At 41.9% G+C, this 18697-nt stretch overlaps 1 protein-coding gene across 1 annotated transcript in view; it reads right to left on the bottom strand.

Annotated features, from left to right (window-relative positions):
• POLA1 (DNA polymerase alpha 1, catalytic subunit) overlaps positions 1-18697 on the bottom strand; it is a 413999-nt gene that overhangs the window by 284313 nt on the left and 110989 nt on the right. The window contains exon 27 of the mRNA XM_056861806.1: positions 710-742. Coding sequence (XP_056717784.1) covers positions 710-742 — 33 coding nt within the window. The remainder of the gene's footprint in view (positions 1-709; positions 743-18697) is intronic.

The raw sequence follows: 18697 nt of genomic DNA, 5'->3' as shown, positions 1-18697 counted from the left end.
GCCAGGCGGTCTATAACATTCCCCATCCTTGAGGAGCTGGTGGGCAAACTGCCTACAGTGTGCAGCGCAAAATTTGAAACCAGGTTATTTACAGCAGCTTTTGTATTGGCCTTTTACGGCACATTTCGTTGCAGTGAACTTATCCCTATCTCTGCCCAGGATAACTCCGGACGTGACCTGGAGATCGGGGACGTCACGGTATGCGCATCTTCCCTTACCATCAGGGTGCAGAAATAAAAAACTGATCAAATGAGCAGCAGGTCTACCATAGAACTTCAAGCTGCTTCCGGGGATCCGCTGTGCCCCGTGGCCACAGTGTGGGCCTACCTGCGAACGTGCAGATCTATGTCTTGGTGGGGCCACCTATTCACTACTCTGTTGCTGTCCCAACATGCGGGTTGGGACGTTCAATCGAGCTATTTATACATCGGATGACAGGGTGGTCATCCGATCCCTGGATCCGTCCCCATGCTCCGCCAATGCTCCATCTGTAGTAATCAATAAAGCTGTGGCCGTTTGTTTTTCCAAATAAATAATTGTCTGTGTTTTATTGGTTTACCTTTCCCCCCAGGAGCCGTTTGCTCATGGGATCGCAAGCTATAGCCTCTTAGAAAGGATTGTATTAGTAAAGTAGGTATTCAAAGAAGTGATTTAGGTTACTATTTCATATATGTGTGTATGTGTATCTTAATCACTGCATCATTATTACCTTCTGTACCATCTCCTTGGTATGCATCAAAATCTGGGGGAAGAAAAGATTCTAATTACAACACTTTACAAGTTACAATAAGCTAACATACTTAATCAGATAACAAGCTTTAAATTTCCAGCCTTACAACCACCAAATATGCCTGGTATTTATGTCCCGCTTAAATGATTACAATTAGACTAGAAAACACACTCAAATGCTTATGTAATGGATCACAAATGAACATTCAACTGTCTACAATGTCACCAACTACCAAAAAAGGTTGGCTCTACCATGCCACTTTATTTAAAAACATTTTTCAGGAACACTCATTCAAAGATATTCAACATCCCTCTCCTCTCCTCCATTTTATCTTAGCAACCACCCTGTGAGGTAGGCTAGGTTTCCAAACGATTCAAAGGCAGCCCTAAATGCAGTGTGTTATAGCTTAACCCGGATGTTAACATTGGATATGTGTCTGTGGCTAGTCCTTCATAAATGGCTGTAAATGGCAAATCAACCTAAGATGGAGAAATGTACTCTGTCACCTGGAATTCAGGGTCAGTAACGCATGCAAGAGCACATCCAAACTGTGAGTTTGCTCCTTTGGGGAGGGGGGAGGATACAAAACTGTTTTGTGTAAGTTGAACACCTACTCCTAGATCAGCTTCCCTCACAACACTTCCATTTTGTCTCGATATAATTTCAAGTTGTTCTCCCCCAGCCAGTCCCTTTTGAACTCTAGACACTAGCTAACCATCCAGGTGCCACACCAAAACTGGTTGCAGAGAGTGCTCATTGAAAAATCAGCAGGGTTATTGGGGCCGGGCTGCATCACAGAGGAACAGGTCAGCTCTGAGCCCAGTTTTGGCAGGGGAGAACGGGGCAATAAATGGAAATAAATAAATAAAAGTGAACAGATAAAATTAACAATTCATGCATGGTAGATATCTCATTAAAAACATAAATAATTATGGTCACATAAATCATGAAGATAATCTAATTATATAACCATATTCGAAATAGTAAAGGTGAATTACTAATTTATCTTTCTTCTCTGCTCTTTAACTCTCGTTTTTATGATTAAATACTGATAAAGAAAGTAGAAGAGAATAGCTACATTTGAGGAAGATTTTATATATTTGAGATATGATAGATTATGCAAGATTTTGTAAAATTAAGACCAAGATGCAATAGTCTGTGTTGTGTTTGTATGGTGTGTATGTTTATGATGTGTGATGTTTGGAAAATTAAAAAAGGTACCCAAAAAAAGATTCGAGCTTGCTGTTTTGCATAAAATACTTTGCATCCAGTTTAATAATTCTGTTCCGCAATTCAAATTTTGTAAGACTTTCATTAGAAATAACCAAAATACATTGCCAAAAGTTTTCCCTGCATCTATAAACATAAAAACCATTTTTTCTCTTGGAATATTCAACTGTATTCAATTAAATGTCTAATATTATCTTTCATATATCTTCTTGGAACGAATCCCAGTTGATCTTCATAAATTAAGTCTGGAATACATTTACTTAAGTCTTTCAGCCATGGTTGTTGTGAAGATTTTTTAATCCATGTTTAATAATGAGATTGGTGTATACAATTGTGGGAGTAACAGGTCGTTCCCTCCTTTATATATTAAAGTTATATTTGCTTCTTGCCAAGTAAGTGGTATATTCTCTCTCTCGTATTTCATTAATTACTATTTGTAGGGGCTTTACTAATAGTTCTTCAAAGCATTTATAATAAGTTGCTGTCAGACCACCTGTTCCAGGTGCTTTGTCCTTCTTAAGTTTTTTTATATTTCTTGTGTTGTTATTACTTGGTTTAAATTTGTTATGTGCTTGAACGTAAATCTTTTAATTGGTGATTCTGTTAAATATTTCTCCATACTTTCTTTTTTATAAAGCTTTTAACAAATTCAAATTCTTTATTTCTTTATGTATTTCTTGCTTTGCATGAACTACTTGATTTCCTTTCTTGATCCCGGGAATGCTTCTTTTTTCTTTTTCTTTCCTTAGAAAGTATGCTAAATACCTTCCAGGTTTATTTGCACATTTTAAATGTGTATTTTAAAATTTTCTTTCCTTAGACAGTATGCTAAATACCTTCCAGGTTTATTTGAACATTTTAAATGTGTATTTTAACATTTCTGGGTTTCTTCTGCTTCCAACAAATTTAATTGATACTTTAGTTGTAGTAATTCCTTCAGATCTTTCTTATTGTCGGTAGTTTTATGATCTTGTTCTAACACTTTCATTTTGTCTGTTCTTTTCTTTTAATTATGTTTCTCTTATTTCTTTCTTGCAGCTATTAACCACACTCACCCCCAGTACATGTGGGGAGAAGTTCATCCTTTTTAAAAACACACACCTACAAACATCCAACAAAATAGACATTTCTGATACAAGTTCTCCTCACTAAAGAAACAAGTACATCAATCCAAAGTGTGTTTCCACTTGTTCTCAAGGGCAGTAACAAATACAGATAATTACAAGAGGGTTACAAGACAAGTAGAGTTCATCTAGTGACAGGCATAATACTAATATTACCCATTCTGATAAAGAATCACTTGTACATGCTAACAGAGGAAAGGGTATTATAAATGGCTTGCTAACTTCATTAATAAATCAGTTGGCAGTTATATTTCACAGAAACACTGTATATTTATCTTCTCATTACCAATTGGATGATGGAATTTTTTTAAAGCACATTTCAAATCTGCCAACTTCAAGCATAAAAAAATAAACTTTATGGTTAATTTTTCTCTTAACAAAGTACAGCTGTTGAGAATAATTGTTCAAGATCTTACCCTGTAATGTCAACTGCAGCAGAACAAAGAGTATTTAATTAGCAAATCTATCCAGTAATTCAACACCTATTATATAAAATGCCTTTGTGATTTTATTCAGGATAATTTGCTAAGAGGGTTATTACTGACATTCAGATGAAATTCAGAAGTCCTACGCAAGTAGAGTCATAATAGCAGTAATGATCCCCCCAATCAGGAGATCCTGTGTCACACAAGGCTTTTTTTGCAATGCAGCAGCTGATTTCCTGACTTCTTAATTCCTAGGCTGAACCCAGTGAGAGCCCTTCATGCCAATATTTCAGTCAGAAATATATGTTTAATAGGAATCTATTAAAATACCTAGAACAAAAGTGACTTTTTGTTAAGAATGACAGCACTGCGATCATATCAATCATTACTAGCTTCTTAGACTTGTGTGATGCAATGAAATGAGAGTGTTTTTATAAGGTGGTTAGCAAAGAAAAGGGAATTTAAAATATGTTCCTTATTGCTTCCTATGATTAATATTTTGTTTTTCATTTGAGCTTACCAGCTCTTCATCAAAGAGGAACTGCGTTTGAATATACTGGCTAAATCAAACTTCGTTCTTCTCTAATCCAGTGCTGAAAATGTATACACAGTGTGCATGAACCAATGATGAACATTTGCACATGTAAGTGCCACAGAGAAATCACCAGAGGAACATTTGTTTATTTACAAAATTTATATCCCACCGTTTTACCATATCAATCCCACCAAGGTGGCTAGCAACTGAAAACAAAATATTATAAAAGTACATACAGTTAAAAGAGAAGCTAACATATATCTATAAGTCACAATATCTATAAGTCACAACTGAAATATGGCGGGGGGGGTCATTGAGGGAATGCCAGAGAAATTGTTTTTTAAAGTTTACCCACTGGTGTAGTAGTGATAAAAAAGGACATCCCGGGGGGGAGAGAGATCCATGATTGTGGTGCAACAACTGAGAAGGCCCTCTCTTGGATTGCCACCCACCTAACCTCACAAAGTTACCCACCCAAAGTATGGCCTCAGAAGATGACTTTAGTAGTCAAGTAGTATATATGTGCTGGTCTATGACTGTAACAATAAACTGAACTGAACTGAGTAGTCAGGTAGATTCATTTGGGAGTATGCTGGTCCTGAACTGTATAGTTCTTTATAAACTGAAAGCCTGTGTAGATGGGCCAAGACTGAAGCAATATGGTCCCTGTAATAGTCAGAGTAGCACTGATGCTTCAAGTGTACCTTATAACGATAAAGGACTTCTTCATATATTACAGATTTAGCATATGTACTTCATGAACCTCATAATATGAAAATGAAATATATTTAGTAACATATTCATGTAAAAGGAATCACAGTCCACCATGGTGGAAAGTGCAGTTAAGTTGCAGCCAATTTATGGTGACCCCACAGGGTTTTCAACGCAAGAGACAAACAGGTGGTTTGCCATTGCCTGCCTCTGCAACCCTGGACTGCTTTGGTCATCTCCCATATAAGTACTAAACAGGGCTGATCTTGTTTAGCTTCCAAGATTGAGCTAGCCTAGGCTATCCAGGTCAGGGCAAGGCCAGCCATACACCATAGTAAATGTACACAGTGAAGCTGGGATGGATGATCTAGTATTTAAATTAGTTGGAAATTCCAATTATAATGTTTCTCATTTTAACAACCAACATGATTCAAAAAGAATTCTATATTTAAAACAAATACATTAAAGCCAAGCTTACAACACAACCTTTTATGTGGCACTCTATCAAACATTCTGGCCACAATTCAGCAAAAAGTAAGCCTTGCATTGTGGCTATTAGATGGATCTGATAGAATTAAGAGTGATGTTTGCAAATTCCACTCATCTGCTGCAGCTTCTGACTCCATCCTCATGCTGTTCATGGAGGACCCTTCCTCCCAAGGAGCAGGATTTTAGGAGTCATTTTGTGCTACAGCATTAGTGGAAAAGCATGGAAGTCGTATCCTGCTGACAGAAATCCTTCTGTCATGGAAATTCTACTTGGCTTGACACTGGTGGCTGGAAACTGGCAAGTCATCCATGAACACAGGAATCTAGCTTCAGAAAACAATCTTGCAACTAGGATCACCTGTTGATGCACAAATCAATTCTTTTCACAATCTCTTCCCCCATGTGCACACAAATCTCTGAAAACCAAGTTGTTTGCCTGTGACTGTGGCTCTTTGAGTGGTCACCTGTGTGTTCACACTTTTGTCTTGAACCTGCATAAAGCTTATATTCAGAAATTTCTAAAGCTAGCTTTCAGACAAAAAATATGCAGTTCAGTCTCCATGATGTCCAAAGAGGAGATGCACTTTCCAGCTTAGTTCCTTTCAAAACTAAATGTACACTGTAGTAAGTTAAAGGCACCTATGGGGAGGGGTAAACAAATTATGCAGACGCACAGATGACCAGGCAAAAGACAACAACATTTACTGGTAAGCAACCTGTTCTTACTTCTTCTTGATCTCCGTGCATCACACTGAGGGGCATAAGACTAATAAGCTGATCTATCTGGAGGTGGATACCAGAGCATCAAATGAAAAAGTGCATTGAGCACTTGCATAACAAAGGATGTGTTTGCTCTGGTTCTGACATCAAGGACATAGTCCCTCACAAAGGTGTAAAGCTAGGCCCAGGTGACTGTTCTGCAGACCTCAGTAAGTGGGGTCCCTTTGCTAAAGAATGTAGCAACAGCTCCGACTGAACAAGCTTCAGGTATACCAATTCATAGCAGAACTTGGAAAAGTTGAAGATCCCAAGGAGGTATTGGCAGTGTAACTCAAGGATGCAGCCTAATGATGCCCTTGGAAAACCCCTTCACCATTGGTTGGGTGTAGCACTAGAGACCCTGAGAGGACAAAATAGCATCCGGAATGACTTAAAGTAACTGTGATAATCCTAGAGAACACAGATGGAACAGGTACTCTAAGATAGAAGGCAAAGAACAGGTGGATGGGTTCTAGCTCTTTGCTGAAGTAAAAGTGGAAGAGACCTTCCACTCACACTCATAATTAGATGGTTTTATAGCATTCAAGAGTACCTCCCTCAGGGCATCTGGAGGTGGTGCTCCAGAAGAATCCTCCAAACTACCAGGTTCAGGGAGTCTGGGTGTAAGACTGTGCTGATGTTGAAACAGAAAGTCTGGAACCCTAAACAGATTAAGAAATCTGCCTTGGGACAGGTAGAGAACCTCATTAAATAGATTCTAAAAAGATTAAGAAATCTGTCTTGGTCCATATAGAATGATTATGATACCATTTGTGCAGTCCTATCTATCTTCCTGATGACCTTGGTTATGAGAGATAGGGGAAAGGCTAAAAGTAGCACCCCATCCTCTGGAGGAACAATATGTCTCTCGTGGAGCAAAGATTGATGCCCACTGTGGAGTAGCATGCCCAACTTTATTTCCAATAAAGTCAACTTGCCTTAGGACCACCTGTCTGGGTTGTTGCTTTTGGGGATTCTTCGGGCCAAGGGCTTACAGGAAGTTCAAGATGACAAAAGTTGTACTGTCTTGCTTATTTATGTAGTATATGGAGATCATGTTGTCTGAGGTTATCTGCACTACTTTGCCATACATCTTAGGGAAAAAATGCACAATGTGATCTGTGGTTGACTACTTGTGCAACTATCACAGCATGCCTGCCAATAACACTGCATCTATTTCAAGTATCGCTTGAGATGATGGTGGAACAAAAAGGACCCTTATACATAAGTAGTGATGGTGAGTATGGGGAGTCTACCTGAAGAGATCCTTGAGCATTGTGGATAGAATTTGCTAACATTTTTCTTGCAAGTCTCACAAGCAGTGGAAGCTATGGCACTGAAGAGGTGTCATCCTCAGCCTGGACAATGGCGCCACAGCAGCTTTGGATCCCTTTGGCAATCTGTAGCAGCTACTTCAAGAGGTACATCTCCATGCAGATGAGGGTGGAGGTTCACACAAGACAGAAAAGGCACAGACAAGATGGAGCTATGAGGAACCTGGAATATGGCAACGTTTCCACTGCCATACATTTCGTGAATGCTCTTGAATAAATTGGAGAGGCTGAACGGCAACATCCTGTACTGGTAGTGGGAATCTGACTGAATTTGTGATGTTGTGGCTGAACTGAGATGTGTAAGTAGTTATCTTAGAGACTGATAGAAGGGGAAAGATGAGTGCTAAAGTCGCCATTCTGAACTAACAGGGTCTAATGCAGTCATTTACTTATCTCTGGTCGAGGATGAGCTGAAGATCTGTCCTTCTTGGGAATGGTCAAGTACATTCATTAGAACTCTAAACTTCTTTGAAAGGAAGGTACCACTTTTATCATTTCTCTCAGAACAAGGGAGTCCATCTCAAGGCGAGAGGAGGGGGACCACATTTGAACATTCTGGATGATGAAGGCAAAACAAACTCTAAGGCACAGACAGCCTAATGAGGGTGAGGATCCAGTTATCAGATGTTATTTCTTCCCTTACTGTAAATATGTTCATGTGGGCATGAAATCGGTGCAGAGAAATCAGAGAAGCAGTTAAATGCTTCTCTTGAGGTTATCAGACACCTTTCTGTGCTAAGATTCATTTTGAGGTTGAGGGATTGCAGGATGTCACTGAAAAGAGGCAAGATGACAATCTACGTAAGTATGAATAGACAGTTCACAGTCTTTACTTTTAGAAGGTAGTTGTGTTGGTCAGCAATAGAATGGCTAGATCTGAGCCCAGTAGCACCTTAGAGACCAACAAGATTTTTGGGGTATAAGCTTTCAAGATTCAAAGCTCCCTTCACCATTCAGTATGTAATCAATGAAAATTTTATACCCTCTCCAGAGTGTTATTGATCTTGTTAGTGAATAGGAATTCTCCTTCAAATGGCAAGTTTATGCTAGCTCTAGGGTCAAAAATGTTGATTAAAACAGTGCATGATACCTCAAGGCAACTTCTTCAGCTATGGGTTTCAACCTACACTCAGCAACATGCTGGGAAGTGATGATCTGCCATTTACCTAGCTTCATCTTCACCTCTGAACACCACAGCCATCTGTTTCACAACATCTGGGATGCAATCCAGTATAGGGAATAGCTTTCCCAGAGAAAATGCTGGTATCTGTCCATTCAGGCCAGGTGGTTGGCCACCTACAGGAACATGGCAGCTGAGGAATACACATTTCTGCCCATACCACCCAGTTTACTGCCATCTTTGTAGATGTAGAATTTGATACTTGTCTCCCTTTGCTCTGAGTAGCCTATACCATGATGGAATTTTGGGGAAAGACAATGTCACACCAGTCTTGTACTTGACTGAGATTTTCCATTCTTTTTGATGTCATTGGGTCAGACTGGTTTACTGCATTCTCCTTTGACAAGCTTAAGGAGGGCCAGGAGCATTGGTAACACTACAGGTGTTCAAGAGCACTATCCACCAGTCCAGCTACTGGGTCCTCAGCTTGTCATCTGCATCCATATCATCAGCACAATCTTCTACTTCTGTAATGTAAAGATGATGCCAAGTGTTGTGTGGGAACCAAGGTGAAATAGGTTCAGAAGAAGCCAGTTAAGAAGAAAACAGTTCCATAGCAACCCAAACAGAAGCACAAGAACTGGTTTTGTGAGTGGTGTCCTGATGGATGGAGAACCACTGGAGTCAAAGGCAGCATCAAACTAGGTGCAACAATGGTGATCAGGAAACCATGACTAAGGGCACTGATGGCTATGTTGCTGGGTAGAGATCCCAGGTGGCACATTGATTTTCCCAGCAAGTGTGACAACACAGGACAAGGTGGAATACTGCTCCTGCTTCCTACGGTAGTGTTCTTCCTGTTCCCAACAGTAAGGACATCTTGGTGCAATAGTTCAAAATCAATGCCAGGCATCCTGCTCAAATTCACAGTACTGAGATTGATGGAAGCTGAGTCCAGGAATCTGGCAAGCATCATCTGGAATATTCTTGGTACTGAGAGTTAGACAAGAATTGCTGTTATGGTAAAACCAGTAGTGGAAAATATGGCCAGGATGGCTGGGAAGGTACCTGTAGAGAGTCCTCCCAGTGTCCCTCCAAGAAGACATTGACAGGTTAAACATCTAATGAGGGGGACCTGTCAGCTGACATAGTTCCCTTGGTGAGAGTGATGCTCTGCAGGACTTCCAATATCCATTCTTGTTCCAGTAATTCTATGGAAAGGATCAATGTCAGCAAGGCAGAAGACTGTGAAGGAGCACTCTTAATAGGATTGATCCTTTTGAATGATCACATTGCCCCAGTGGCTGAACGGTCTTTTTCCCAGAATGACCTAAAACCTAGCTGAATTTATATTATATTATATATATAAATTAATTTTATTTTTAGAAAAAGCTAAAACTCAGACACAGTATCTCTGAAGAGAGGATATGTAAGTGCTGCCACTGCAGTAGACAAAAGAACTGAGCAGGAAGGTCTAACTCCTCTCCTTTGGGTATTATGCACAGTCTGCGCCGCTTTACTTAGGACAGAGGATTTTTGCATATAAAAATTAGCTCTTGCAGTTTATGAATTGAAGCACTGTGAAGGCATGAAGCCCATGAGCATGTTCCACAGAGACCACAAATATTTGTGATGGAGAACACTGAACCACATCTTCACCAGCATATTCCAGCTAAAGAGAGACAGTATCAGTAACGGGACAGTTGCCAGCGTTCTCTGCCTGAGGAAAGAGGGTTGGGCACAAGGATTAGCCTCACCAAGCATGCAATATTTTGCTGGAAGGGAGACATACCATGGGTACTGTACCTGTACTAACTGGGCACCCAAAACAAGATAATCTTCTCCCTGCCCCCAAAGTAACATGCTAACCTCCTCCACCTCCACATTTCTTTTTGATACAGCAACCTGCTGCAGTGACAGAAGGAGCCAAGGAGGACTGAGACCACAGAAGGAAAGACATAGTGCCAAACCTTGCAACCAACACGATGCCTTCCCTGTTTTGGTAGGGCAGCTCACAACTGGCAACAACTCAGCTGGAACAGGAATGGAACAGCATACTACATGAACTGAACCATAGTATCTGGTTCCCTCCTCCCAACAATGAGGCCTCCAATAGGAGGACAGGCAGAGCAACGTAAGCCTACTCCATCCCACCCCAACCCATCCAGAGACCTCTGGGCACAGGGAAGGAAACAGAATGTGAGCTCCTTCATAAATGAACTCACGATCCATGCTCGCTGGAGCTTTATTTTAAGTCATATTTTCTTTTATTCTCATCGGCTACTAATCTATAATGCGAAGGAACAACAAAGTCCTTACTATCTGCAATAAGACCAGCAGATAGGGCCTAACAGGCCCATATCCTATGTAAAAGTAGCACTTGGTGCTAGTATCCCATCTCTTAACTTTTCTCCCATAGGCTATGTCACAGCCAACCAGCAGCAATACCACTAAGAAATTATATTTTATTCTTATTTATTTATTTTTTGAATTTGTATCCTGCCCCCTCTCTCGGCCGCAGCCAGGCTCGGAACAGTGTGTGTGTGTGTGTGTGTGTGTGTAGCACTTAGAACACTAAAGTTTTTCACATAAATGCATAACTGCTCTCAATCAATGTGGTTGAATCCCATCGCTGTTTTGAAATCTGAATCCCTGAATAAAATTAGAAATATACATTTGTATTCAAGATTAATTTGGTAATCGGAACTCCCGGAGCAAGCTGACTAATCCTAAGGATGAACCTTTTAGAAGCTGTTGGGGGGAAAACTAACTATAACGGGTAGCTATGAATTTCTGATCTTGCTTAGGTCACCATTAATAATCAGTAATTTAGAACTCCATGTGAAATATACGTAAGTTTAAATATTTATTTTACACTAGCTTTATTTATACAGGTAAAAAACTAACTCACTTGGTTTCTTTGTATATACCGTACATTACCCTGAGAAGCAGAATAAATTTATTCACTTCTTAATTTCTAAAATTCATAATACACTGAAGATTAGCTAAACAAACAATGTTTAATCTTTGAACTTTACCCTCCAGGAAGCCATTCTGAACACTGGCTTGTCTTAGGGAAATCAGATTAAAATTGTTTAGTTTCCCTACTCTTTCACAATCCATGTCTGAACAGAAAGATGCTGCTCAACAGGAACAGACTTTACTAATGGAAAAATCTTAAATTACAAATCCAACTAAAACATACTTCCTCCATAAATCCATTACTGCAAGAGCCATGCTGAGGATTTTTTAAATCCTTAATTTGTAATTTAGACCTACTGTTATCTCATTTGTATGAAATTCCAGCTACTTTTGAAACAAGTCAGCTTTCCAAAACATTAATGTTTACAAATGGCTCAATCACTCATCTACAGTTTGAGTCAAACTAGTTCTACTTCAGACATGTCAAGGCTTTTTTTTAGTTCTGCAAATCAATTAAGAGCAAACACCAAAGTTTAAAGGGAAACTTTCCTAACAGCTTTCCAATATTTACTTTATGTGGAATATATCTACACAACATAGACCCACAGGAAACTTGTGAAAACAGCCATCCCATTTGGGGGAGCTTGCTTCCTCCCCTCACCCCCAGCCCCGTTTTCAGCAGCTTGTCCACACCAAGCCAGAGCCCCGCTATAGATATGAGAGACCAAGACCATGAAGGGCTTTGTATGTGATGGCCAGTACCTTCAAATGAGGATGACAACTGATGGACAGCCAATGGGTGAGTGCATAATAATAAGAATGCTCCACCTGGCTCCTGTTAATATTTGAGCTGCGGCCTTCTTCCTTAGCTTTTGGGCAATTTTTCTATCTAGAAGATATTATCACAGATGCTTGGTTTCGCAGTTCTCAAAACTGTGAATTTGTGTCTGCAGACATAACATGCCTTCACAGCAAAAAAGGTTATGAAAAAATGTTATAAAATAAACATGAAGAGTTGAGAAAAAGAGATTAATCTCATTTTCCTTTGGAAATCTATGTACACAGAATCAACCCCTTACCTCTTAAGTACTACGTTTCAAGAAGTTCAATGAATAGAAGATTGACTGGAGTGGAACAGATCTGCACAAGGAGCTAGCTGTGAGGAGGGAGGGGTAAGCAGGTCTTTTTCTCAACTCTGTATGTTTACTTTACAATATTTTTGCTGTGAAGAATGGAGCCTTGTTTACTCACCAAGAGGGTTCCTTCCGCTCTGAGGAAGAAGGGCATCTTGCAGCTTTGGTTATTCATGCCCATTGCTAGGGGAGGCAGGATCAATTTTCTATTTCCTGTCTCCTGGGCGTGGACAGCCCGGGCTTCCAGTTATACTAATGAGCTACTAGAGGCAGGAGAATAAACAAGAAAAAACGTGAAAAAATCACTGAAGTAAATAACAGAGAACTCCAGATAAGAACCACACACACAACACACAACTCCAGATAAGAACCACACCCACAACTTGGTTGTAGGGAAGAGAGATGAAGGGAATAATATAATAATAATTTATTAGATCTATGACCGCAGTCTTGAACCAAGGAAAGAGGGAGGGAGGGGAACACAAAGGAAGGATAGGAAACATAAAACGTAGTAAACATAGTAAACATAAAACAATATTAACAGTGCTAAAAACCAGGCGTCAGCCCGATAGATAAAATTCCTAGCTAAAATAAACTAGGGTCGGAGCGAACTGACTAAAAGTTGCCAGAGGTAGGCATTGAAAGTGCTTTCTTCTTAAGTGCAACCACTCTGGCCAAAAAAAGAGCCATAATATTTATTAATAGGGAATAATATTTATGACCCTTTTCTAAATTTACTCTTGGTAGTGTACTAACTAGGTAGTGTACTAAGGAAACGTGCTCAGATTGAACCCTAGTGTCCCAGCTAGGAAGGCTACCCTGGAGAACAGTTAATCAGGTGGGCAAGATGCCCTTCTTCCTCAGAGTGGAAGGAACCCTCTCGGTGAGTAAACACGGCTCCGTTCCAGCTCTGAGGGAAGGGCAACTTGCAGCTTGGGATGTCCAAGAGCTAGGTCCCGGGTGGGATTATTTATCCGCTTTGATGACGCTTTGGAGCACTCTTCTGCCAAATGTTGCATCTGCCGAAGTGAAGGTGTTCATTTTATAATTCCGCACGAAAGTAGAAGTGGAAAACCAGGTGGCCGTTTTGCAATTTCCTCTATGGAGGCTCTATTGTAGTATGCGACGGTAGTAGCGGTGCTTTGAACAGAGTGGGCAGTGATGCCCTCTGGGATCTGAAGTTAAGAAGCGGAATAGGCCTCTGCTATACATTGCTTTACTGTACGGCTTAACACTGGTCTGGACATTTTGTGGCCTCTATTTGGAGCCAACATGGAAATAAACATCTGATTTTCGAAAGGAACTCGTCCGATTGATGTAGGTTCCGATGGCCCTACAGACGTCAAGAATGTACCACTCCCTTTGTTTGGTGGTGATGGGATTAGCAGAAAAGGAAGGTAGGTGTATTTCTTGCTCTCTGTGGAAGGTCATGTTTACTTTTGGGACAAAGGTAGGGTCGGGATGTAGGACCACCTTGTCCCAGTGGAAGATGCATAGGTCCTTTCGAGTAGAAAGACATTCTTCTCGCAGAAGTGATGGCAGTTAGAAATAAGACCTTCATGTTCAGAAAATGAAGAGGCACCTCCTTCAGCAGCTCAAACGGTAGTTTTGACAGAGCTGAGAGCAGCACATTGAGCAGCACGTTGGGCCAAGGGGACAGTAGGGCGTCTGTCTTTTCTGCTTGTGGGTGGAAAAAATGGGAACAGAATTACGGAAGTCTGTGATTCTGTTGTGAGGCAAACAGGTTTACTTGGAGGGCCAAATCTGTCCATTATCATCTGGAATACCTGTGGACCTAGACTCCACCCCCCCTCGTCTATTGTGCATTGGCTCAACCACTCCTCCTGGATGTTCTGAGAGCCTTGGATGTGCAGCCCGAATTGGTATGAGATTCTTTTCCGCCCAGGTGAAGATCTTTTGAGCCTCCTGGTGAAGGGACGACGATCTGGACCTACCTTGTTTGTTGAGGTGGGCCTTCGCTGACACGTTGTCTATCCTGATTAGCACATGTCTGCTTGTCAAGGTGCGTTGGTTGGAAACTCATTAGAGCCAGATGTACCGCTCTTAGCTCTAGGAACTTGACGTGTTTCTTCTGTTCCATTAGAGACCAGGAATCCTGGACAATGTGGTTCTGCATTGTGGCTCCCCAGCCCTCGAAGCATGCGTCTGTAAAAAATCTGGACAGGTTCTGGGAGGATGAAGAGCACTTCCTTCCATAAATTTGTTGGCTGTGCCCACCACAAGAGGCTCTTCTGAACCATGATGGGCAAGGAGATGGTCTTGTTGTTTCTGAGAGCGATGCGTAGTTGGTAGGGTCGAAGGAGCCATTGCAGGGGCCTGGCATGAAAGTATGCCCATGGGACTGCCGGGATGCAAGATATCATGAGCCCCTGCAGACGAGCGAGGCCCAGGAGACGACCCTGATGTAGGCTGGCCGTTGATCTTGCCAACTTGGAGGTTTTTTCTACCTTTTCTTCCAGCAGGAAGATGGTGTCGGCAGAGGTGTCAATGACTACTCCTAAATGTGTGATGCGTTGTACAGGAACCAGTTGACTTTTGGCTTGGTTTATGTTGTAACCATGTTTTTCCAGTACTTGCATCTCTCTGAGCATGTGTTGGACCGACAGTCATCTGGAGGGGACGCAGATCAGCAGGTCGTCCAAGTATTGGTGTAGCTGGATTCCTTCTCGTCATAGCTCCGCTACTAGGGTAACTAGAACCTTGGAAAAGAGCCTTGGTGCTGATCCCAGGCCAAATGGTAGGACCTTGAACTGCACGTGGAGGTTCATGTACACAAATCTTAGGAATCTCCGACGGTCGGGATGAATGGGGATGTGAAGATAAGCTTCGTGAACATCTATAGATGTTAAATACGCCCTGTGCTGTAATGCCTCCACAGTAGATGCGAGGGTCTCCATTCTGAAGTGTCTGGTTTGGACGGACCTGTTTAGATATTTGTGGTCTAAAATGGCCCTCCAATCCCCGTTTTTCTTTGGGACCATGAAAAACATTGAATATATGCCGGTGTGACACTCTGCAGGTGGAACCACCTCTATGGCACCATTCTGTAAAAGATGGGAGATGGCCTCCAGTGTCCTGGCATGTTTGCTGGATGTATGGGATTTTGGAGAGGGAATGAAGTGATCTCATGGGGTGGTCTTTAGCTCGATTTGGTACCCGTACTCTATGACTTGAAACACCCATGCGTCTAGATGGGACAACTTCCAGCGTGGAGAAAGTGGTGCAATCTTCCTCCCATAGGGACAGATGTGGCATCACTATTTTCCAGTTTGGGGGAACTTGTCCCCTTTGTCCCCTCTGAACTGTTGTTACTGGAAGGGATGAGAGAACTGGACTTGGCAGCGAAAGCTTTGACAATTTGAGGACCAGGAAGTATGTCTTGAATCATGTGGAATCCTGTGTGGAAGAGTGTGGTTGCTGCAAAAGGAATGCTGAAAAGGCTTCCCCTCCCTTTTGAAGGGTTTGGGCATAATGCATTTTTGTCCTTTGACTCTGTCAGCATTTTATCCAGGCGATCTCCAAACAGCTTGCCTCCCTGAAGGGGATATACTAGGAGAGACTTAGACTTCACATCAACTGGCCATGCCCTTAACCACAGTGCCCTACGGATAGCCACACTGGTTGCAACGGACCTGGCTGAGAAGGAGAGAGAGTCCAGAGAGGCATCAGCCAGGAAGGCCGGGGCCTTCAAGACCCTAGCTACTCCCTCAGTGACTTTGTGATCTTCTCCGAAGAAGAGCTGGGAAAGCTTTTTGGACCAAGCATGAGAAGCTCTGGCGATAATCGCTGCTGTGGTAGTGGCCTGCAGGGACAATGTGGAGGCTTCATGGACCTTCCTAGATAGAAATTCCATTTTGCAGTCCAGTTGGTCCCTAACTGACCCCACCCCGTCCTCTGATAGTAAGCCAGAGGACTGAAGCGCAGCCACTGGAACATCACCAACAGGGAGTTTAAAAAGCTCCTTGGCAGAAGCGGACATATATAGTTTTTCAATGTTAGAAGGGAACTGCCTATTAATAGTAGGCCTGCCCCACTCAGTCTGAATGATCCTCTGAAAATACTCTGGGAGGGGAACTCTTTTACTTTGTTGATCAACTTTGGGCAAATAAGACTTGGTCCCTTAGGGCCAGGTCTGGGGTTTAGTTTCCTCCGCAGTGTCAGCCCCCTCCGTAAGCTCCAGGGCTATGAGGGCTTTCGAGGAGGGATTGATAATCTTCAGAGGCAAACAGCCTAGGCTGGTTCCCTTCCTCCACACAAAATTCCTCTGAGTCTGAAAGGCATTCCCCCTTCTCCGTTACTCCCCTCAGAGGAGTAGCCTGATGCCTGTTCACATTCTATGGGATCCTGGGTTGGTTGAGTATATACAGCCTTCATGACTGCCTTAGTGAACCATGGAGAATGCCCTTCTTTGTGTGAACAGCAAGGCTCCCTTTCCCTAGGTTGTTCAGTAAGCATACAACAGTGGCTATTCCCACTGCATATTTGAACAGGAGGGCTGACAGAGGACACCAGAGATTGTATGATTTGGTGTGATTGGGACCCCATGGGGAATTGCCTCTGCACAGCAAGACTTGGCTAATTATGGCCGCCACTTCATCCACCACCACAGTCCTCCCCCACCCGAAGCCTCTCCTTGGGCAGATCTTATGTTATCCATGGCGGGCTTCTTGCTGGGGAGGGAACCGGAGGTCTGCGGCTCTTCTTCCAAATCTCAATGAACAGGAAGACAGCGAGAGGTGCTGTCGCGGCACCAGAAACAACTTTTGGGGGGCAGGGCTTTTTCGCGCCCTTTTTCCTGCGGCCGTCATGATGCCTTTTCTGAAAGGCCTTCTTAGAGACTGAACGAGTGTCAGTTTGCTCTGCGGCTGGGTAGTGCCTCTCCGAAAGACCACTGAGACAGTAGACGGAGAGCACCTCGGAGTCCGGAGGCTCTTGAGAACCCTGCAATCAGACAAAAAATCGTCCTCTTCACCCCGGGCTCGGGGAATGGTATGCTACATGTTTGCCAGGGTTTGAGCTTGCATTGGCAAAGCAAGAGGGAAAAGGATAACGAACAAAGACTGACAGGTTTTTTTTTTTTTTTTTTACAGTAAGAAGTCAGAAAATAGGATCCATAAGGAGGTTAGAATATAGGTAAATATAGGAGTTTTCCCTAAGCTAAAAGTACAGCAGAGCTCTGCTGACTACAAGCACTCCCCAGCAAGGCAGGAGAGAAACTGGAAGCCAGGTCTGTCCACATCCAGGAGACAGGAAGTAGAAAATTGATCCTGCCTCCCCTAGCAATGGGCATGAATAACACAAGCTGCAAGATGCCCTTCCCTCAGAGCGGAAACAGGCATGTTATCTCAGCAGACACAAATTCACTGTTTTGAGAACTGCAAAACTGCAAAACTGAGGATTGGTCCTTAGTGTTTAAGGACGCAAATTGTAAATGTTCATGTTGCTTCTTCCTGATACACTTCAACAGAACTTTCTCCTTGCCAGACTATTTCCACTGGTTAGAAATTCGTAAGTTCAGACAACTTTCTTATTGGCGAGATGTAATGCCCTAGACTCAGCCGAGACACAAAGGTGATACAATAATATTATTGCAGAAGAACTAAAATGCTCATTTTGTCTGGATCAAATAGACTCCCTAGCCCACACTGTTTTAGCATGTCCACAAAATAATACTGCACAAAATATATCACTCCCTGGATAGAACAGCTGAAGACACTTTCTGAGATGCTGATACTGTGTTATCTGCTGTCAAACAGATTGGTCAATTGTGTGAGAGATATGGCAACTTTTTTCTTTATAGTGTCAAGAAAAATTAAAATTCATTTCCCCTTTTTAAAGTGTGAAGTGGTTGATGGATAGCCAGTGGCTGTTAAATCCAGGGAAAGGAGAAATTCACTGTTTTGAGAACTGCAAAACCAAGCATCTGTGATATCTTCTAGATAGAAAAATTGCCCAAAATAATCTTACAGAAACCTCTGGAAGAGCATGACATTGTGAATGGATTAATGGAATTCATTTACCAAAAAAATTAAAGATTGCATCAATATACAGCCTCATGCTACATAATTAAAAATGAATCCTTATTTCATGACCTTCGTATCCTTTGAACTATAATGTATCTTAAATAAAAAATATCTTTAGATATCTTTTTCCTCAAAAAGCAT

This window comes from Euleptes europaea, chromosome 16 (assembly GCF_029931775.1).
Source record: "Euleptes europaea isolate rEulEur1 chromosome 16, rEulEur1.hap1, whole genome shotgun sequence".
NCBI classification, from domain to species: Eukaryota; Metazoa; Chordata; class Lepidosauria; order Squamata; family Sphaerodactylidae; genus Euleptes; species Euleptes europaea.
The sequence above is the reverse complement of the archived record's forward strand: the minus strand, read 5'-3'. Positions and strand labels throughout refer to the sequence as shown.